The sequence below is a fragment of the Protopterus annectens genome, chromosome 1.part0 (genome assembly GCF_019279795.1).
Source record: "Protopterus annectens isolate FY-2018-M chromosome 1.part0, PAN1.0, whole genome shotgun sequence".
NCBI classification, from domain to species: Eukaryota; Metazoa; Chordata; order Ceratodontiformes; family Protopteridae; genus Protopterus; species Protopterus annectens.
In genome coordinates this window covers 1,871,484,569-1,871,508,214 of record NC_056725.1, presented here as the reverse complement: position 1 = coordinate 1,871,508,214, position 23,646 = coordinate 1,871,484,569, and the positions used below count along the sequence as shown (strand labels likewise).

At 43.5% G+C, this 23,646-nt stretch overlaps 2 protein-coding genes across 3 annotated transcripts in view; one reads left to right on the top strand and one right to left on the bottom strand.

The window, feature by feature from the left end:
• The window catches only part of NIPBL (NIPBL cohesin loading factor), a 4,951,262-nt gene that overhangs the window by 4,151,395 nt on the left and 776,221 nt on the right, over positions 1 to 23,646 (top strand). Inside the window, exon 41 of the mRNA XM_044076429.1 lies at positions 7,580 to 7,780. Coding sequence (XP_043932364.1) covers positions 7,580 to 7,780 — 201 coding nt within the window. The remainder of the gene's footprint in view (positions 1 to 7,579; positions 7,781 to 23,646) is intronic.
• IST1 (IST1 factor associated with ESCRT-III) overlaps positions 1 to 23,646 on the bottom strand; it is a 1,439,276-nt gene that overhangs the window by 1,320,898 nt on the left and 94,732 nt on the right. The gene's annotated exons all lie outside the window — the stretch shown is intronic.

Sequence of the window (23,646 nt, the reverse complement as noted above, 5' to 3'; positions counted from 1 at the left end):
GGGGATCTATTATGGTGTATTTGTTTGTATATATGTACATACATGCTTATTTTATGTGTTTGCTCTCTACTATGTGGAAACATTGGCATTTATCCAAATTTAGCCATCCAAGAGGGCACCTGGCATCTGGGGCTAGAAACACTGAGGAAAATGGCGTCGGCTGATGCCTTTATACCCGAAGAACTGCAGCTATGACGTCGGGTGAAGCGCGACACCAGCCGAAGCCGGACCCAGACTTTGGAATCCGGCCGACCGAGGGGCTGCCTGACGACAGGACAGCCCATTTGTAAGGACTGCAGATGCATTCCTATCGGACATCTACATTTATGGTAGGTACAAAACTGTACTTTACCCTCCCTCCAGCCCCCTGACTTATCTTCACTACTACCTATCCTTTTTGTTTGGCATACCTTGTATCATTGGTATTTGCTTTTTGCTGGGTGTGTTCCACATTATGCAATTGCTTCCTATTTAGGGGGCTCCTGATGTCTGGGGCAAGAAAAACTGATGTAATGGCATCGGCTGCATGTTTTATACCCATGATGTCCTGACGTCATGGAAGAGGTGACAGCATCCGACGCAGAAATGCCAAGACTCTGGTATTCAGGCCGACTGAGGGCTACCTGCAGGCAGATAACCCAAATGTGATGACTGCAACAGTGAATATACTCGAACATCTACATTTATGGTAAGTGTACACAACTGTACTTTGTCTCAGTTCCTGGCACTGTCCAGTTATGATGACCTACCATTCTGCTGGAAGCAGAATATATGTAGTCCCTGTAGTTTTAGAAGACATCTTTATTTTCAGCTTTGATACAAATGTTTATGTTGTGTAAATGATTTAGAGTTAATCTTGAGAAGTTTATTAGGCAGCTGCAGAGAGTCTGTATTTCTTCCAGTCTGGGATAAGAGTAACTTACATTTTCTGCTGAGATTAAAGGGTCTGTAAGCCTGATTGTTCTGATTTCTACTCAGGTGTACTAATTGTAGCTTTTGCTTGTTAGCTAAGGGTAGCCCCTACAAGTTGGATCTTCCTTGTACTGATCATGCAAATGTGTATATACCCCATCCTGGACCTGAAACACTTGAACCCTTGTATGGCTTCTGTAAAATTCAGGTTGCATATGATATAGTCAGTGCTGCCTTTCCTGAAACAAGGAGATCAGGTCTGCTTCATTGATATACAGATTGTATATCATTGCATCCTGCCTCATCCAGCTGACTGAAAATTTCTGAAATGATAATTAGAATGAGAAATATACACCCTATGAGCCTTACCCTTGCAAGTAGCATGCACATTTACTAAATGTTAATGTGCCATAGCCGCTTCCATTGATTAAAGAGGTGTTTGTTTCTATACTTAGTAACTGTCAGCAGCTCATTGGTAAGTCGTAGCCTCCTGCCTGTGCCAAACAAGGAACACCTCCATGGTTACGATACCGCTCCAGCTTTCAAGGATATGCCCTTCTGCTGCCAGAGGGTGAATCCATCCTCTTCTAGGGTCTTTTATGCTGCCTTGCACAGTTTGGATTTCAGTCTTAATTTACATAATTAGAAAGTTCCTACATGTGATGTCCATGTCACATAACTCTTACCGTGGTAGTCACCACCAGGACCCACACTGGCATTATTATTTTTCAGGAGAGAGCGAGTGAGAGAACTTAGAAAAAAATGATGACCTTCTGCGGAAGGTATTGCATGGGATTAGGAGTTAAGACATCTCTCAGTGCTTCCTTTCACAAAGTTTGTTCTCAAGACCATCCCTGGCTCATTTTATTTAGGTATTTATTTATGTATTTAGTTTATTTTTAAGTATACTGGTCCACTAGGTCCATTTTCAGCTACAACCTCATTATACTAATATGAAAAATGTGCATACTTTAAATGCAGTGCATTTCAAGACGATTCTTTTATGAAATCAAGTAATGTCAGATGTATCAGAACTTAACATTGCATAATAAGCTAGTGCCAACAGAGATAAAGCTTTAATAGGTTTATGTGGGTAAGGTAGGATGTGCTGATAAAGCATACTAAGCTGTAAGGTAACAAATGACTTTAGGAATAGTTTCGTAGTACACGTTAGTAGTAATTGTCATGAAAGTGTACATTTAAAAAATATCAAAATGTACAAATGCTTTGTTGATGTACATTTTTTTTTAATTTTGAGTGGGGAAGTTTATATAATGCATTGTTAAGAGTATGTTAATAATGTTCATTAATATTTGAAGTTCACATCCAAACTAGATTTGAGAAGTTTACATTTTTTTAGATGTTGTAGTATTTAAAGAAAAAGAGAAACTGTTAACCAAAATATATAAAAAATGTACAAAATAATAATTATGATAGCATGCATTCAAGATGAACAAAACATAACTTAAAAGGTCAGTTAGCAAGAACAAGTATGCTTGCTAAGAATGATCAGGGTTTTATTACAGAAGAGATTTAATTGTGTCATAAAATTTTAAACAGAGGGTATCCTGAAGCAATTGTTTGTTGAAAATTTAAATTGAGGGAAAACGTTGAAAGTGTTACGAAAGACAAGAAGGCCAATGTCAAGAATTAATATCTGTGTTAAGTAATAGTGGAGATGAAAAATCTTTTAAAAACATATTGAACAACTGGAAGATTTTAAGTAGCTTCACTAAAGTTAAAGTAGTAGTAGGTGAGAAACGTCTGTTCAAACAAGGGGAACGAGTTTTAAAAAGATTTTCCAATCTAGATTGTTTTTATAGTGTATATACATTGTCAGGAATGTTCAAATGTTTAAATTGAAGCTGTTGTCAATATTTGTATACTGGGATTACATTTAAAGGTTAATAATGTGAACATTAAGATTAATGGTTGTTTCTCCTGCAAATCTAGATTTGCTGTTTATTTAGTATTGTGCAATTCCTGCACTGCTTTTTATATTGGAAGAACCATCGGAGAATTGTACCGCAGAATTTGAGGAAAGCATACTGTAATCATTGCTGGTGATAAAAATGCTCTCCGTAAACATTGTAGTAGAAATGTATGTAAGGTGGATTTTAAAGTTAATGTTTTAGATCAAGTGCCTAATTTTGAAATATTGTTTGCTGAAGACGAATTAGACTGAAAGGAGTATTTATGGCAGATAAAGAAAATGTTAGTCTTTTTAAAATGAAAAAGAATTAAACATTAATTAACAGAGACATGTGACTTCTGAATGGCTTAATAAGCTGTGTTTTATTTTTGTAACATTCAGTCTGAAGAAGTCTTGGGAACAAGACGAAAGCACTTACAGAGTGTCTGATAGTGTCATCTGTGTTATTTTATTCAAGCCATTTAATAGTTGTAACAGTCTCTTAGACGTAATCTTAACCCAGAGATTTCATATAATTATCTCCAATACTTTGTATCATCATCTTCCTGTGCAAGTAGTTCCAGTGATAGTAACCATAGTTAGGTAATCTGGCATCCTGAGCAATTCCCCAAACCAAAATCTCCCCAGCCCATTTCAAAGATGACCCAACAAAAAGGTCTTCCCAAAGTTAAGGACAAAAACAAGTCTTTGAAAAGAAAGTTGAGAACTGAAGTGGGGGTGGAGTTCTTTAGCAAACTAATTGCTGTATAACACACACTTTTTGCTATAGTCACTACTACACATGGAGCTAATTGCAAGTAACAGTATCTGTATTCATTTATGAAGCCACAATACCCTCACAACTTCATGAATGAATGCCGGTGCAGCACTTATCCAATCGGCATCTGCCAGTTCTGTCCCATAACAGCCGGTGCCCTCTTCACTCCATTCTATTTACAGCTCTGAGTTTTTCCCAAAGTTAGAAAACCTTGCGCAAGATGAAGTAAATGACCTAGACGTGTCCCCTCTTGCCAGTGAAGCAACCCCACTCATGCCTTAGAAATATTTAATTCCCTCATTAAACCCATCCTGGACAAGCATTTCCCACTACAGAGGAAATTATTTAAGTGACATCAGTTCTCAGTGATTACATTGAACATGAAATGGCATAAAGTCCAAATTCCTGGAAACTAGGAAAAGACAAACAGCTCCATTCCGTACCCACAAAAATATTAAAATACAAGAAGCAAAGTTGTCATACCTTGGAACAAAGCTAACTGTAATGGTATCACAGCTTAAACTATTCTGGAAAGTGTAAGATACAGCATGCTTTGACATATCACTGCCTAATTATGAATGTTTCCTATCTACAGAAATTTTAAAAAATACATTAGTATTCCACCTTCCCACTCCCAGCATGCTCTAACAACAGTACCCTTCTCATATCCAGTATGTAAAGTCAAACCCAACCCTCTCCCTCTTTGCAGGACTTTACCCCCATTCTGTTTTAAGGCAGTTACCCTCAGAACAGTAAGGCCAACATCTTGAAAAGCTTGATGTAAACTAATCCCTTACCAGTGTAGCATTCTCCTCTTTCTTTTATAGGTTCATAGGTTCATACTAGGCTATCTGCCCTAGGGCATTTATAAGCCTAGCCAGAGTATGTGTGGCTTTCACTGCCCCTTAGGATGAGAATACTATACCCATTAGTTTGCTGTGCCTCTGTCCAGCAGTGATACAGAGATGATTCCCCGGGTAAACCTACGATCTCCCATCCACTCGTCAAGATTTCTCTTGAACAGAGTCAGTGAGGGGCTCTGCCTCACATGGACTGGGATTCTGTTCCATAGTGTAGGGAGTCTCTGGGTGATGAATCTGTCCCTCCAGCACGTCCTATTTATATCTGTGTTGAGGTTTAAGTCTCTTGCTCTCGTGGCTCTGGTGGATTTGGATTTTTTTGAGGTGGAGCATGTCCATTAATTCCGGGTTGGACATGGCCTTGTATGTCAGGCACAGATCATCTCTGAGCAGACGGTATGCGACTGAATAGAGCTGGAGTTTCTTCAGTCGGGCATGGTATGACATATGTCTGAGCCCCTTTATCCTTTTGGTGAGGAACTTTTGGGGTCTTTCCAACTGCTGCCAGGTGTCGGGTAAGGTACATTCCGAATGGGGCATTGTACTCAATCATTGGTTTGATAAGTGAAGAGTACAGGGGTACAATGACCTCTCCTGATCTGGATGTGAATCCCTTCATGATCAGGTGGGCAATGTAGAAGGTCTTCCTAACCACTTTTTGCATTGCTACTCATCCAGTAACCAAACCTGCTGCACACATTTCATCCTGTCTGTGTTCATTAGTTCATTGTACCCTTAGTGTAAAATTCCCTGATCATCCCGGTCCCAAAGTTATCTCCATTTACATCTTAGAAATTTTCTTTTGTTCACTCACAGAAGTATTTAAAAGTCATTTGTAGTTTGCTATTTGAGTACATCAGTAAATATGGAATTCTGTCACTAGTTTACAGTCTGTTGATAAAAACTGAATATAATTGACCATGGAGAGGATGGCTAACAGGATTCAACTTTTTAATTAATCTCACACAGGCTTTAGAATATGTGAGTCATACTTTTGTCCATTTATCTGATGCTGTTGAGTAGCACCTGAAATCTGTAGTGACAGCATGAAAAGATTAATCTGTCTATATAGTTTAGTAGGCAAGTAGGTAATGGAAGCAGATTGCCAGGCCTGTCTTCCATATCGCATATAGACCCCCCAGACAGTTTATAGTCACCCAGTCCAATTCCCACAAGTCTTAGAGTTGGAGGACTTTGGAGTAACCAGAAAGACCCCACACAAGCAGAATTCAGCAGTGAACCTGTTGCTTGGGAGGTGGAAGTGTTACTCATTGTCCCACCCTCTCCATACAGTGCCACATGGGAAGTTTAAAGCTCTTGGTTTCAGCCCTGATAACTTTCTTCTGGTTCAGTAGTTGTTTATGCTGCTAATCAAATGGAGTAGGACACCATCATTTCAGGCGTGCTCATAAATGGTGTACTTCCATCAGCAGTCATTCACAACTTCATTAATCATTGCCAGTACTGCACTTGCACACCATCAGCTCCTGTCAGTTGTGCCCCCTTCACTCCACTGTATTTACAGCTTTTTGATTTTTTCCCAGAATTGTCAGACCTTGTGCAAGATGGAGTAAATAACATAGACTTGTCCTCTTCCACCAGGCAATTATTTTTTTTATTTTTTCACTAAATGTTACTTGAATTTGTCTAGTGTATGTTCAGGTTTTGGCTGTATGAAATGAATTTTAAGATTTTTTAAACTGTCACACTGTATGCTGTGTTCTGTCGTGATTATATTACTTTAATATTCTGAACTTTTCTGTGCTGTAAGCAGCTTTGTGCCTTAGATTGAAAAGGTCTAAGGACCAGCCAACCTACCCAGTTAATTAAATATGTATCTACCATCTCTGTATTTTCAACTAAAGAATCTCCATTAATGGCCAGCTGTGCAGTTAAACTCTTGAGAGGAGCACTTCATCTGAGACCCCATGCCAGAGAGGGCAGTTACACCACCCCTGCCCCCAGAAAACTCATTTTTCTTGCTGTGAAATTATCCTTGGCACCATTTGAACCAGACAGTGTTGTTCCAGTCAGTTTTTTGTCCTGGAAAAACAGAAAAAATAAATAAATAAAACAGTGCTCTTGGTATCTGTTATTTTTGCACATTGAACTGCAGGCTTGATGGCCATGGAGCATTATGTAGTGTTTCACAAAGATGGTGCGTCTTTGAGGGCTTACGCCTTCTTGTGTCTGATGTACTCTTGGTAGTAGCCTGAACCAGACCATTCAATTAATTCTCGGTCTCCTTTTCCAGTACCATCGCAAAAGAGGATGAGTTCTGCAGCTGTCAAATGTGCACAAAACCATACTTCAGAAAAATTAAGTTTCCTTTAACCAGGAAATCAAGGTAGTCCAGTGTCCAAGCAATCCCTAATTTGCTGGTTAATTATTGCCTTCTGTTATGTCTGTCATGAAAAAAATACTGCAAGGAAAGGCTGACTCTTGTAGAACTGCACTCCAATAGTTTTCTTTAGTAGTATGTCAGCCCAGAGTATGTGAAACAAAGGCCAGGTCACCACATTTATTAAAACAATACAACACTCGAACACTCTAGCATCTCGGCTCAAGTGTTCTGTTGTTTTAATAAATTTGGTGACTTGGCCTTTGTTGTTTGATTTGGCTTTTCTTTGCTGTCTTGTGTACTTCCCCCATTTCTTGCTTCCCTGATATGAGTAGGGAAATTTGTGTTGAAAATCTGTTCCAGAATCTGTTCTATAGGCCTGAACCTATAAAGCATAGTTAAAAATAAATAAATAAATACAAGATGCTGTCACCTCCTGAAGATGCTATTAGTATGGGGAGAGGAGCAGTCTGCTGTAGAATAGTCCAAAACTGTGGATGTCTGACATGAGGAGGCAGTGTGTAACCTTTGGGTGTTTCATATTTGTACTGTTCCCTATAACAAGCTTATGCTTTTTTGGTGAGTTTTGCATGCAACTGTACCTACTTAAGATGTGATGTAAGAATGTCAGTGGGAGACCACTTCTGTTTTTACATAACTTAAAAGGAAAACATAAGTCCTAGTTTTCCCTCCAGAAGCAGTGCAGGATCACATATTTCATCTTTTTTTTTCACTTCTTGATCATCATCAAAATTATTTTTGCACTTTATTTTTAGATGAAAGCAGTGGCTGGTATGAAGATGTCTTACCAGGTACAACAGGCCATTCGTGGCAACACTAAGGAGATTGTTCGGGGCTTCAGACAAGATGAGTCTCCTATAGCCTTGTGTTCACATCTTTTCACAATGGTCCGAGGAAACCGTCAACACAGAAGAGCCTTCCTTACTTCTTTACTTAACCTCTTTGATGACAGTGCAGTAAGCATCCATTTTATTAAATTATTTCATTCAGACCCAAGGACATGATATAGCGTATAAATATGCTTTGATCTTGGTTGTAAGGATTCCAGCAGCTGTTTGTTTGAAGCATAGTTTGAAGCATTGTCACCTAGCTATTAACATAAAAATTTAAATTCTTTTATTTGTACTGTACTTTGTAAATTGTGGTAATTTACTTAAAGGTATTTTCAAGTGACTTTTTTTTCAAAAAGAACAAAGTTGTGGGATTATATCTTTCTGTTCAGTCTTCAGTGTTCATAGCTGCTGGGTTAGTATTGGAAGGCACTAGAATCCTTAGGCAGTATTTTTCAGCTGGGAATCTGGGTGCCGGTAGCACATTCATTGGTGTCTGAAGGAGGGAATCATTGGTGTCTCAAAGCTACCAAAACTGGAACATTGCAAAGTTTGAAAGTAACCAAATTAGTCAAATACATTGCTGTCTTGCACTTCAGTCCCTTAATTGGTTGGAGCTATCTAGTTTTCTAGCTTTCACTTATCTTAAGACTGCCCACAACATTCTGTATACCCCAGACAGTTGTCCTGCCACCAGACGTGTGTTAAACTGGTACATACCCCACAGAGAACTGCACTCACTGAACCAGCACCCAGTATTCACCCAGAAGCCTAAAAATCATAAAGATGATGGACTGTATTCAGTAAATGTTCCTAAACTCTGGAATTTGATCCCAAAAAGTAGCATAAATGTCTCATTTTGCTTAAAATTAAAATTCCCCTGAAAAGACCTATCAAAACCTCTGTGTAACAGCCCCATTTTTAAGCCACCTTCTTATGCAGTCATACCAAACGTATACACATTTCACATTTTATTCTCCCAGTTACAGATCTCAACTAAATTTTTTAACTTTTGGAATAAAGTATACATATCTTATTTGCTGTGTACTAAAACTAAAATGTGACTATGTAACAAAAACTGTTGGCACCAAACAAAGCAAAATAAACTAGTAACCAACCACGCACGTTTTCATCAAAGCTGCCATGGACTCTGCAAAAATTCTCATAAATCAGTAAAATACCATAGTTAAAGATTTGGCAACGAAAAGTACAAAGATTGTTGTAATTGGGATGCTTGTATTTATTAATAGTGCTTTTCATTCTAAAGAAGTTCTGGTTTCCGGAGTAAAAGCACTAAATCTGAATTAAAACATTTTTTTGATTTTAAGTTAGCTGCTGTTTCTTTTTACTAATTTATGATCATTTTTGTGGAGTCCGAGGCAGGCTTCAAGAAAACGTGTGGTTGGTTAAAATGTGACTATGTACATGCACTGTAAAGTAATTGTGAATGTTCTTTATGTTGTATGTACTATACTGTATATGTAAAGTGGTTAGCACCTTTAAAATTATATATACGTCGCTGATGTATATTTTATTAAGTCATGCTAACTTCTTGTACAGATATATGTTTTATAGACCTTTTTTTCCCACGTGCTTCTGCTGGACAGGGTTTTTGCCCAGTTTGACTTCTCCAATAATCAGTCATCTGAAGTTGTTAATCTTCTTCCTATTCAAAACTGATAGGTTCGGTTCCAAGCCCTCGGAACCGAGTTGGCGTAATACCAAGCTCACGAACACCAAAATCTCTCGAGCTAAGCTGCTACCCACAATGCCCTTCTCCCAGTTACCTCAGATCTTGTTTGCCACGCAGCCATATAGCAGCATTTCACCAAGCTCTCCAGCTAAGTATTGCATTTTTTCAAAATCTATAGTGTTTTTTGAGTTTTTTCCTCTCAAACTATTCTGTTTCTTGATATCTTATTCAGCTCTACCCACGGGTATCCCTTTCTGTACCATCGTTGGTAAATGTCCCTTTTACCCTTGTGGTATACTGAATACCATTGTTGGTATTTCCTCTCTCTCTTTTCTTCCTTTTTCCTTATTCTGGTTAGCTGTTGTCTTCTTGTGGTATGTCTGAAAAGAAAGGGACTTCAGGGTTTAAACATTGCTCTTCCTGCAATGGTAAACTCCCCAGTAGCGATCTACATGAGGAATGTGTTTATTATTTGGGGGTTCCACACTTACCTGTTAAACCACCCTGTGACATTTGTGCCAGTTTCAGTCAGTGGACACTGAATGAAAGAAGGAATAAACTAATTCTCAAAGGCCTGCTTCCTTCTCCTTTTTCTGAGGCTATTTCTGTGTCGGAGGTCTCAACCCCTACATCTGTGGACAAAAACCCTCCTCGTTCTGACCCTCTTCACCGGCTGATGATAGGGGCAAGCCTCATAAGCATAAGGCCCATAGGATTTCCATGGAGCACAGGATTGCCTCCTCGGTTCCGACCACCTCAGCTCCGAGCTCGGCTCCAGTGGCCCCTACAGAGATTGTCATGACTTCCTAGTCGGCGCCGCTGTTGGCACCGACAGTTATGGTTCCTACAGTGGTCTCGGCACTGGCAATATTGCCTGCCATTACCTCAGCACCGACGTTCCCCATCTTTGTTACGAGATCGGTACCGACGACCTCTTTGAGCCGATAATGACTTCCACTCCGGCTATTGCTTAAGCTCCGATCCCCGCTCTCTGTGCCGATAATTCCCCTTTTGCCAGTGTCTAAACTGGAATCTTCGGTACCGACTTTAACTACACCACAGACCCAGTACTCCTCGTCTTTGGATCCGTTTGCTGGATCAGCCTTTAGCCCCTTCTTGGACTGTCCTGACTCTCCCTCAGGGCTGGCAGTGAAGTCCACCAGGAGCCTATCTGAGTTGGATGTGGTACACCTCTTTGATCAGCTGCTGACAGCCAGGGGGATTACAAATTTTCCTAGAACCCACCCCACTCTGGGTTTTGAGTCCATTGCCCCTGCGATTCCCTCATAGTCTCCTCCCTTGGACCTTTCGGTTCCAAGGCCCATAGCTCTGTCTGCGGGAGGACTCCTTTCCTCGGCACCGGCAGTGACCTTGTCTGAGGTTCCGAGGCCTCTTTGGGTGTCAGTTCCTTCGGAACCTACCCTTCCTCAGTCTCATGCTTCGGGGGGGTGGAGCTCTTGGTTCCAGGTATGGCTCCAGTTGTTTTGCCGGCTCCATCTTCGGAACCGAGGGTGACTCCTGCCCCAGTTTTGCTTGAGGCTCTGCCCCTGGGAGCGGGCTGCGTGGAGCGGGGTGTGACTCCGGTTCCGAGATTGTCTTCCTCGGTTCCGGGCTCCCATCCCTCTTCAGGCGGGCCTGCCTTCCAGGTGATAGAGTGGGTGCTTGCTTTGGGAAGCAATCCTCCTACGTCAGACCTTCCCTCCCCTTCTGAGCTGTAGCTATCACAGGCCACCCTCCCAGGACAATGAGAGCGCAAGCCTCAGGAAACCTCTGTACAGGGTAACCCCCTTTCTGAGTCTTCTTCGGATGTTCCCAGTGAAGAACCCCCTCAAAAACGGATGTGTAAGAGGAAACGCATGGACTCCCTGGAGGAGTCCCTCACTGAAGATATGGACTATGATGATGGGGAAGGGTCTTCACAGTCACCCCCTGATGATGTCCTTTGGAGACATCCTGGAAATTTTCAGACAGGGGTGACAGGAAGCCCTCCAACCCTTCCTTGGAGGAATCCGTATTCCTGCAGGCCTTCCACTCTCGGCCCTCTACTTCTTGGGTGACACCCCCCCCCCCTGATGAGTTAGTCAAGCTCATTGTGCAGCGGGCCTGGAAGAACCCTGATACCATAGAGGCCATTCCCCAGAGATCAAACAACATACTCTCCCCTCCAGAGGATCAGCCCCATTGGTCTAGAGGCTTACCAGTAGACGGTATGGTGGTGGTGGTGGCGGCTGCCACGAAAAAGGACCTTGCGGAGGAATGTCCGGCTGTCCACCCACCCAACAGAGAGTCCCGGGCAGTGGACAGATTAGGGAAGCGAGTTTTTGCTTCAGCGACCTTTGCTGTTGGGTATCTGAACTTTTTGGCACATTTTACAAGGCTCCAAAGAGATCTCATCACGGAACTCTCTCAAACCCTCGCGGGTCAAGTTTTGGATAGGGCACGTGACAAAGTTTCTTCCTAACTTGCCACCCTAGAATCCATTTCCAAGTCGTCCATGAGGTTGCTGTCCCATGCAACCGAAGGGGCGGCTAGAGCTGTGGTTGCAGGCGTGGTTATGAGATGCCATGCCTGGATGCGCATTTGTGACCTCGCAGACTTCAAGTCTTCCTTCTTAAACGCCCCTATCGAACTGTCAGCTTTGTTGGTTCTAAAGCGAAGGAGACATTAGCCAGGTGCAAGCAGGACAGAAAAACCTTGTCTGCCATTGGCCTGCATTTTTCCAAGTCTCAGCGCTCCTTTTCCAGGAACCAGAGGAGTGGAAAGATGTGGCATAAAAAAATTTCAAGACCCTTTCCGTAGTGCACCTGGTGAGGACTCCCCCCGGAGGCAGAGGGGTTCCAATAATGGAAGACGCCCCTTTCAGGGCAGAGGTGGTCCTCGAAATCAATACTCCAGGGAATCTTTCTCCGGACGACCATATCAGCGCTCCTGAAGCATTGCCCGATTGCTTTCCTCTGGAAGCAGTCGGGGCACATTTCTGTCCACACCAAGCTGTCTGGCACTCTATTACAAATGATCAGTGGATGCAGAGAATAATTTACAGAGGTTACTACATCCCTCTATTCTCTTATCTAAGACCTCCAAAACCCCTTCCCGATGTTCCACCCAGTCAAAGGGAAGAGGCAGCTTCAGAAATAGCAAAGCTGTGTGTAAAACGAGTCATCCAACAAGTCCCCCAGACCAGTGTAGATCCGGGTTTTACTCAAGATTCTTTTTGGTGCCAAAAAAGACCGGGGACTCGAGACCCATTCTGGATCTCGGCCAACTAAACAAGTCAGTAGTTCAGACCAAATTCCGCATGGTCACGATACAATCCATTCTCCCATTTCTTCGGGAGGGTGTGTGGATGTGCTCAATAGACCTCCGGGATGCGTATTACCACATCAAAATGGACAAGCGCTCCAGGAGTATCCTTCGCTTCCGTCTGGGAGCCAATCATTACCAATTCAGAGCCCTGCCATTCGGTCTTTCAACGGCCCCCAGAGTGTTCACAAAATGCCTAGCAGTGGTGACATCTCATCTGAGACTTCAGGGATTCTAGGAGTTTCTGTATCTGGCGATTGGCTCCTGTCCGCCCCCACGAAGCGCCTACTAGTCAGGGCCCTCCACTACACTCTAGCACTAACGGAGTCCCTAGGCATCACTATACACTGGGAAAAATCCAACCTTCATCCCATTCAGCAGTTGGAATTCGTAGGGGCAGTATTCAACACTCAAACAAGCCAAGTCTCTCTTCCTCCTCACAGACTTCAGAGTTTAAGGTTACAAGTATAAGTGATACTCTGTCGAAGGAATGTGTCTGCAAGGGAAGTTCTACAGGCTCTAGGGTCTGTGGCGGCAGCCATCCCAACTGTCCCCCTTGCCAGATTGCACATGAGACTATTACAATGGCTCCTTTTGTCCCAGTGGATATCCAGTCTTTATCCCCTGAGGTCACAGATCCTCATCACCAACTCCTGTAAACAAGATCTCCTCTGGTGGATGAGAACAGAAGAAAATCTTTGGTGTCACCCCTTTCAGACTCCCCAGCCCAACACCATGGTGACCATGGACACTTCCCTGATAGGGTGGGGGGGCCAATTCCAGGGAAAGACAGTCCAAGGCATGTGGTCCAGCCTAGAGGTCAACTTGCATATCAGTGTCTTGGAGTTAAGAGCCGTGCTGTTAGCGTTGCAGGCACTTTATCCGCTCCCGTTTGACAATTGCAATCCAGTCAGACAATATGTCCATCATCTGGTGCATAAACAGGGAGGGACCAAATCCTACCCCCTATGTCACGAGGCCATGAAAACTTGGCATTGGGCGATAGCTTCCAACCGCTTTCTAATCGCAATGCATATCCCGCGGAGCTCCAACGTGATTGCGGACAGGCTTAGCAGATGCATCCTCCGTCCACACGAGTGGTCTTTCAACCCGAACGTGACAGCAGAAATCTTCAGCCGTTAGGGCCAGCCTTGCTGCAATCTTTTTGCTTCCCCATAAAACAAAAAATGCAGCAGCTACTTTGCCCTCTTTCCCCCAGACTGGGAGTAACCGAGAGACATTTTGACTCACGATTGGCCCGCGTGTCTCCTCTATGCTTATCCTCCGATACCTCTGATATCCCTGTGTGTAAGGAAAGCTATTCGGTTGAGATGCAAAGTAATCCTCATTGCCCCTTTCTGGCCTCAAGTTTGGATGTTCTTTGTGTTTCACTGTTGCAGTCATTACATTTGGGTTATCTGCCTGCAGGTAGCCCTCAGCCGGCCTGAATATCAAAGTCTTGGATCCCTGCGTCGGATGCTGTCTCTTCTTCCATGAAGTCAGGTCGTCAGGGGTATAAAACATGCAGCCGACACCATTACATCAGTCTTTCTTGCCGCGCAGTGCCTGAGGCAGAAGCAAGTTCGCAAGAGCCAGTTGGAAGACTCCTGAAATTTCTGTTTTCGAGTTTCAGAACTGAAGTCTTTGAAAAAAGCTAAGTACCCCATTGGGAATCCTTTTTCTTGCTCTTAACCGATGTCCGTAAAAGTTAACAATTGTCTTACCTGTGGAAAGCAAATACCTCATAAAGATTTTCATTCATACTGCATTCCTTGCTTAGGCCCAGACCACGATGTCCCTCGCTGTCGGTTTTGTGCCTTATTCAACCCCCGAACTATTCGTCGTCGGTCTATTTTCGCAGCAAATTGTTTTGGTACTCAGTTTAACTATCCAGAAATGGCATTGGTAAGCCGTCCGACTACCGATATTCCGAAAAAAACGTAAAGATAAAGACAGACACAGACCGCATAGGTCCAGAACTGCCGACGATGCTTCCATTAAGCTAGTCACCAGTTCGTCTGTACTCAGTGAGGCGCTTTCGCAGCCCCTGATACCCGCTACTTCAGATTTGCAGGCCTCTACTGAGACCCATTCGGAGTCCGGTATGCCGCGAGATGCTTCTTTGATTATGGAGCCTGCGGATGTCTCTACCTTGGATGGGTCCGGAGCCACTGTGCAGGCATCTGCTTCTGAGGGTGTATTCAGGCCTACAGATTTGCATTTCAAACTGGTGCCATCTTCTTCATCAAGGCCTAAAACTCAACCCACGCCTATAAAACCGACATCCAAACCGCATGGTCAGGCCCATATGCTTAAAAAACAAATGCTGAGAATGGCTGAAGACCTTATTATTTTAATTGGGGGAAGCCAGCCTTCCCCCCTCTAAGAGACCTAGAACTGATTTTCCTTTTGATTCTTCTGATCAGGATTCTGAAATTTCTGTTTCTTCTGATTGTCAGGATTTGTCCTTATCTACCTGTGAGGATTCTGATGCAGAGGATTCCATTCCCTCTGCTTTCCCTCCAGAAGATTTTTCTTTTGGTGAAACCTTGCACACTCTTAGGGAGCATTTCCACTGGAAAGCCAGGATTACTCTGACTCCAAAAAGAGGCTTATGGAATTCTTACTCCTACCTCAACACAGGCCTTTAGCTATCCCTCCTGTCCTGGACATTGTAGATGATGGCTTCCTGGAATCTAGCCTGGCCCCAGACACTTTACCTCCAGCACCCAGGAAACATGATGGGTATTACAGAGCACCTGACTCTCACAAGTTTCTCTTCAAGAATCCTACTGCGGACCCAGAGACCATTTCACAGGTACCTAAAGGCATTAAGGCTACTACTGCCAAAAAACTACCCCCTCTGATAGAGATTCCAGAGCCTTGGACAGATTGGGTAAGAAGGACTAGCACATCTGCTACTTTGGCCATTAGGGCCTTAAACTGCCAGTTTCATATGTTAAAGTATCAGTAGCATATTATTGGACTACTTAAACAGAAAATGATGTTGATTCCTGACTGTGCTGAAAATAAAGAATTACAGGATTTAATGCATTCTGCTGAACAAGTTGGTAAACATACTTTGCAATGTGGTTTTGACTGTTCAGAAGCATCTTGCAGGGCTGCTGTCACTAGGTCCGTTCTTAGAAGGCATGCTTGGCTTAAGGAGCAAAACTTGCCAGGTCATGTTAAAGCTAAATTACTGGATGCTCCCTTGAACCAAGACTGCCTGTTTGGCAACAAAGCAGAAGTATTACTTGAAAAATGGAGGAAAAAGCTAAACCTATGCAAACTGTTAAAGATTTCCTGCAAGTACAGCCTCCCAGATTTAGTAGGCATTGGCCTTCTAAGAATTGGTCCTTTCCTGTCTCTTCCATCCCTTCTCAGTCCAAACCCAGGAACAGCAGACCACCTGTGCTACAATCTCAAGGTACTCACAGGCCCAAGCAGTGGGGGGCTTCCACTTCCAGAGCTGGAAGTAGTAAGACACCCCCTATGGAAAACTGTCACAATGACTTAACCTTAAACCTTCCAAGCCCTGCACAACTGTCTGCTCCATTAGGGGGAAAGATCGCCCTGCCTGCAAAAAACTGTGAACTCATTACCCAAGACAAATGGGTTTTAAATATAGTTTCCCAAGGATACAGATTCCACTTCCACACCTTACCAACCCCAAACGGTTGGCCAGACCTACCCCCAAATCAGTGGGCAGAGGCTCAGCAGCAGGTTCTCTCTCTTCTAAGTATCAGGGCTATTCAGCCTGTTCCAGCAGAAGAAAGGGGACAAGGTTGTTACTCAAGACTTTTCTTGGTACCCAGAAAAGACATCTCCTGGCATCCTATCCTGGACCTCTCTATTCTAAACACCTTTTTGGTAATCCCAAAATTCAAAATGCTAACACTCTTATCAGCTGCTTCCAATGCTAGGCAAAGATGCCTGGTTGGCAACCTTGGACATAAAGGAAACTTACCTGCGCATTCTAATAAGGGAATCTTGCAGGTAATACCTATGCTTCAGAGCAGGCTACATGCGCTATCAGTTCTCTGCACTTCCCTTTGGCTTATCTACTGCACCCAGGGTATTCACAGAGTGCCTAGCTCCAGTCATTGCATTTTGCAGGCAAAGAAATATTCAAATATACCCATACCTGGACAATTGTCTAATTAAGGCAGAAAGCCCGGATATGCTTCTAAATCTTCTTGCATTTATAAGGAAACTGCTAACCTCACTGGGGTACATCATAAACAAAAAGGAATCTCAGATAATACCCTGCCAACAAATTGTGTTCGTGGGAGTAAGCTTGAACACTACTTCCCAGATGGCTTACCTCACACCAGAGAAACAAGTTTATTTGACAGCCTACTTCAAACTACTGGCCACAAAGACCCAGCTATCTGCCAGGAAAATCCTGCAAGCCCTGGGGTTCATAGCCTCTTGCATTCTACTAATTCCATATGCAAGACTGCATATAAGGAAACTACAATGGTATCTAAAAAGTCTATGGTGTCAACATTCTCAGGACCTGGAATCAATGATTCCTATCATTCCTAGCATAAAGACATAGTTCCTTTGGTGGGCAGAGGCCTGCTACCCCACCAAGGGACTGCTATTCACTCTACCCCTGCCACCCAAACAACAGACGCATCAGACTGTGCATGGGGGGGCTCATTTGGCAAGGCAGTGCATTCAGGGCAAATGGAACCAGAGTCAAATGCACCTGCATATAAATCAAAAAGAAATGTTAGCTGTACAGAATTCCCTGACAGCCTTGAAAAGACCACATTCTTCCAGGACAATTATTGGTAAAGACAGACAACACCACTGTTATGTGGTACATAAACAAGCAGGGGGGAACCCACTCATAATCCCCTCTGCAGACTAGTCATGGCTCTGTGGAACACAGCCTTGAGCTACCAAGTGCACCTACAAGCGCAATTCCTGCCAGGTAAGCTAAATTCACTGGCAGACTACCTAAGCAGAAATCTCATGGACCCACATGAGTGGAAACTGGAACCAAAGATATTGAACATTTTGAGAAACAAATGGGGGATCCCAGAGAGATAGACCTGTTTGCCTCCCCTCAGAACTACCAATTGGACAAATTATGCACAAGGAATCCTCACAGACAAGCTTGGAAAGTGGATGCCCTTTCCTTCACCTGGGAAAGCCTCTCAGTTTATGCCTTTCCCCCTCTGCCTGTCCTCTCAAAAGTTCTGCTAAAGATTAAACAGGACAAACCAAGGACAATACTGATTGCACCCTACTGGCCACACCAGCACTGGTACCCCCTCTTGCACAGTATGTCACTGCTGGGACCATGGCACCTGCCTCAGACCCCTTCCCTGTTATCCCATCAGGAGGGCCAGATTCTGCACCCCCAGCTCCAAACCCTGAACTTTGCAGCCTGGCTAATTCCCTGAGCTCTCCAATAGCATCCCTCAGTAAGCAGGTGCCTAGATATCATTCTGGGAGGCAAGGAGGCCAAGTACTAGAAAATCCTACACTGAAAAGTGGAAAGGATACTGTTCCTGGAGCCAAATTCAGGGGATGGGCACAACAGTGCCCAGCTTGCCGCATATTCTTCAATACACAAGGGCCTTTCCTTCTCTTCAATTAAAATTCATGCCTCAGCCATTTCAGCACATTGTAATACTGAGCCAGCCCTCTTCTCTCACCCCCTGCTGAAACAATTCCTCAGAGGGGCCAAAAATTTAAGACGACCCAGGAGAGCCCCTACTCCAGCCTGGGACCTTAACTTTGTATTGGAAAAGCTCACTTTACCTCCTTTTGAGTCAGCTGCAACTACATAGTTGAAATTCCTTTCTTGGAAAACAGCCTTCCTTCTAGCCATCACGTCAGCAAGAAGAGTGTCTGAATTACAGGCCCTCATGACAGTGGAGCCCTTCATCATCTTCCATGCAGACAGGGTGTCCCTCAGGACCAATCCTTCCTTTGTGCCCAAGGTGGTATCCAGTGTGGCCCTTAATCAGTCCAGTCATTTGCCAGCCTTCTTTCCTAATCCACAGAACAAAGGAGAACAAATATTGCACTCATTGGACGTGCACAGGCAACTTAGATTTTATTTGGACAGGACTAAGCCTCTCAGAAAAACTGAACAGCTGCTTGTTGCCTTTGCTGCAGGGGCAGAGGGGAAGGCCATTTCAAAGCAAACCATTTCTAAGTGGATAGGCCATTGCATTCATTTCTGTTATAAGCACCATGGATAACGTACCTCACAGGGGATAAGATCACATTCCACCAGGGCTGCATCTACTTCTACAGGCTTTCTCAGAGGTGTCCCTACCAGGGACATCCTAGAAGCTGCTACCTGGAACTCTGTTCATACCTTCACCAAGCATTACCACTTGCCTATTTTTTCTAAATCCAGAGCTGGTTTTGCCACTGCAGTCTTGCAGGGCTTATTAGCTGGTCCTAATGCTCTCCAACTGCCTCCTCCCTTCCTTAGCTTTGGGAATCTACCCAAATGTAATGACTGCAATAGTGAAACACAAAGAACATAGTACAGATGTTCTTCATATTTCACTGTTGCAGTCATTACATTTGTGTTATTTGCTTGCAAGTAACCCTCAGTCGGCCTGATTAACAAAGTCTTGGGTCCTGCATCGGTTGCTGTCTCTTCTTCTTTGAAATCAGGTCGTCAGGGGTATAAAACATGCAGCCGACATCATTACATCAGTCTTTCTTGCCGTGCAGTGCCCGAAGCAGAAGCAGTTCGCAAGTGCCGGTCGGCCGACTCCTGAAATTTTCGGTTTTGAGTTTCAGAATCGAAGTCTTCAACTAAAAGCTAAGTACCCCGTTGAGGAAACTTTTCTTGCTCTAAACCGATGTCAGTAAAGGAAAACAACTGCATTTCTTGTGGAAAGCAAATACTTCATAAAGATTTTCATTCATACTGTATTCCTTGCCTAGGCCCTGACCACGACCTACCTCACTGTCTGTTTTGTGCCTTATTTAAACCACGAACTATCCGTCGTCGGTATATTTGCGCTTTTAAATTTTTTGGTGCTCGGTTCAATTATCCTGATATGTTTTTGGTAAGCCATCCGACTACCGACATTCCAAAAAAACGCAAAGATAAAGACAGAGGCAGGCCGCCAGTTCGCCGGTACTCAGTGAGGCGCTTTCGCAGCCCCTGATACCCGCTACTTCAGATTCGCAGGCTTCTACTGAGACCCATTTGGAGTATGCCACGAGATGCTTCAACTGTGGAACCTGCGGATGTCTCTACCTTGGATGGGTCTGGAGCCACTGTGCAGGCACCGGTTTCTGAGGGTGTATTCAGGCCTACTGACTTGCATATTAAACCAGTGCCATCCTCTTCTTCAAGGCCTAAAACTTGAACCATGCCTAGAAAACTGACACCCAGACCACATGGTCAGGCCTCTATGCCTAAAGAACAAATGATAAGAATGACTGAAGACCTTATTACTTTCATCAGGGGAAGCCAACCTTCCCCCTCTAAGAGACCTAGGACTGAGTTTGCTTATGATACTTCTGACCAGGATTCTGAAATTTCTGTTTCCTCTGATGACCAGGATTTACCCTTATGTACCGTTGAGGATTCTGATGCTGAGGACTCTATTCCCTCTGCTTCCCCCCAGAGGATTTCTCTCTTGGTGAAACCTTGCATATTCTCAGGGAGCTTTTTCATTGGGAAAGTCAGGATTTCTCTGATTCTAAAAAGAGGCTTAGGGATTTCTTACTCCTGCCCCAGTACAGATGCCTTTTCGGAATCTAGCATGGCCCCCTGACATTTTTCCTCCTGCTTCCAGAAAACCTGATAGATATTACAGGGTTCCTGACTATCACAAGTTCCTTTTCAAAAATCCTACTGCGGATCCTGAAACCATTTCACAGGGACCCAAGGACATTAAATCTACTACTGCCAAAAAACCTACCCCCTCTGATAGAGACTCCAGTGCGCTAGACAGATGGGATAAGAAGTTATACACTTCTACAACTTTGGTCATTAGGGCCTTGAATTGCCAGTTTCATATGTTAAAGTATCTGCTGCATATTACTGGATTGCTTAAACAGAAAATTATGCTGATTCCTGATTGTGCTGAAAATAAGAATCTACAGGGTTTTATGCATTCTGCTGAACAAGTTGGTAAACATACATTGCAATGTAGTTTTGATTCACAAGAGGCATCTTGTAGGGCTGCGATAACTGGGTCTGTACTTAGAAAGCATGCTTGGCTTAAGGAGCGATCCTTGCCAGATCATGTTAAAGCAAAATTACTCAATGCTCCCTTAAATCAGGGCCACCTGTTTGGCAACAAGACAGAAGAAGTTCTTAAAAAGATGGAGGAAAAAGCTAAAATCTATGCAAACTGTTAAAGACTTTTTACAAGTACAACCTCCAAGATTTAGTAGGCAATGGCCTTCTAAGAATTGGTCCTTTCCTGCCTCTTCCAGACCTTCAGTCCAAACCCAAATCCAGCCGAGCACCCAGGCTTCAGTTCCAGGGGACACACAGGACTAAGCAGTGGGAGGCATCCACTTCCAAATTTGGGAGTAATAAAACTCCCCCCTATGGTAAACTGTCTCAGTTACTTCTTTTTAAATCTTCCAAGCACTTCCCAACTGACTGCCCCTTTGGGGGGAAATATTGCACTTCATGCAAAGAACTGGGGACTCATTACCCAGGACAAATGGGTTTTAAATATAGTGTCCCAAGGATACAGAAATCACTTCCACACGTCACCAACTCAAAGCGGTTGGCCGGATCTACCTCCGAAGCAGTGGGCAGAGACCCAAAAGCAAGTACTCTCTCTCTTAAGCATAGGGGCTATTTAGTTGGTACCAGAAGAGAAAAAGGGACAAGGTTTCTACTCGAGATTTTTCCTGGTAGCCAGAAAAGACAATTCATGGCGTCCTATCCTGAACCTGCCTACTCTAAACCCCTTTTTGGTGATTACAAAATTCAAGATGCTGACTCTTCACCAGTTGCTTCCTATGCTAAGCAAAAGATGCCTGGTTGGCAACACTAAATTTAAAAGAAGCTTACCTGCACATCCCAATCAGGGAATCTTGCAGAAGATACCTATGCTTCAAAGCAGGCTACACGCACTATCAGTTCTCTGCACTGCCCTTTGGCTTATCTACTGCACCCAGGGTATTCACAAAATGCCTAGCTCCAGTCATTGCATTTTGCAGGCAAAGAAATATTCAAATATACCCATACCTGGACGATTGTCTAATTCAGGCAGAAAACCAGGACATACTTTTGTACAGAGGGTGCTAACTTGTCTGGGGTACACCATAAACGAAAATAAATAAAGCCTGGTACCCTGTCAACAAATTATATTCCTAGGAGCAAGCTTGAATACAACTTCCCAGATGGCTTTCCTCATGCCAGAGAAACAAATTCACTTGACAACCTACTTCAAACAAATGGTCACAAAAACCCTGTTATCTGCAAGGCAAATACTGCAAACCTTGGAGTTCATGGCCTCCTGCATTTTCTAATTCCATATGCAAGACTGCATGTGAGGAAACTACAGTGGTATCTAAAAAGCCTATGGTGTCAACATTCTCAGAGTCTCGAAGCAATGATTCCTATCATTCCTTGTCTACGCCTAGAGTTCCTTTGGTGGGCAGAGGCCTGCCACCAAAACAAGGGACTACCATTCACACTACCCCCTGCCGCCTAAAACCCTAACAACAGACGCATCGGACTATGCATGGGGGGGGGGCGCACCTGGCAGGGAAGTGCATTCAGGGCAAATGGAACCCAATTCAAATGCACCTTCACATCAGTCATAAAGAAATGTTAGCTGTACAGAATGCTCTGACAGCCTTCAAGGACCACATTCTTCCAGGACAATTAATGGTAAAGACGGACAACACCACTGTTATGTGGTACATAAAAAGCAGGGGGGGTACACATTCTTACCCCCTCTGCAGACTAGCCATGGCATTGTGGAACACAGCCTTGAGCTACCAAGTACATCTACAAGCTCAATTCCTGCCAGGAAAGCTAAATACACTGACAGATGGACTAAGCAGAACCCTCATGGACCCACACGAGTGGAAACTGGAATCAAGGATTTTCAACATGTTGACAAGCAAATGGGGGAGCCCAGGTATATACCTGTTTGCCTCCCCCCAGAACTATCAATTGGAAAAAATTTGTGCAAGTACTCCCCACAGACAAGCTTGGAAAGTGGATGCTCTGTCCTTCAGCTGGAAAAACCTATCAGTTTATGCCTTTCCTCCTCTGCTTCTGCTCACCAAAGTACTACTAAAGATCAAACAAGACAAACCAAGGATGATTTTGATTGCACCAGCCTGGCCATGCCAACACTGGTACCCCCTCCTGTGCAGTGTGTCACTGTTGGCTCCATGGCACCTGCCTCAGACTCCTACCCTGGTGTCTCAGCAGGAGAACCAGATTCTGCACCCTCAGCTTCAAACACTGAACCTAGCAGTCTGGCTAATTACCTAAGCTCTCCTTTACCATCCCTCAGTAAACCAGTGAGGGATGTCATTTTAGAGGCAAGGAGGCCTAGTACTAGAAAATCTTATGCTGAAAAATGGAGATGATTTCAACTCTTCACTTAACACCATCAAAAGTTGCGTAACTGAAATATGCAATCCTTTTTTATGACCATCACAATTCTTTCTGACCTAATTGACCTGTTCGCAACGTTTGCTTTAAATACCAACACTGAGTTCCATTCCAATGCTTCTTTTGCAAGAGGAAAATTTGTTCAGTCTTGCTTTTTATGATTTGGAATATTCTATGCAGTTGTGAAAACGTATGTGATCCATACACATTTAAACTTGAGGTCATTAAAGACTTTGTATTTTTTTATGCAACTTCTATACATACCTTACTTTGATACTTCAGATAAAAAAGGAAAGATTCTCAATGTGACCACAGCACAGTGTAGAAAAATGGAAGAGAGCACAAGAAAAAATGTTAATGTGTCCTATAATTTGTTTGTAGATCCAACATCTCAGGACAATC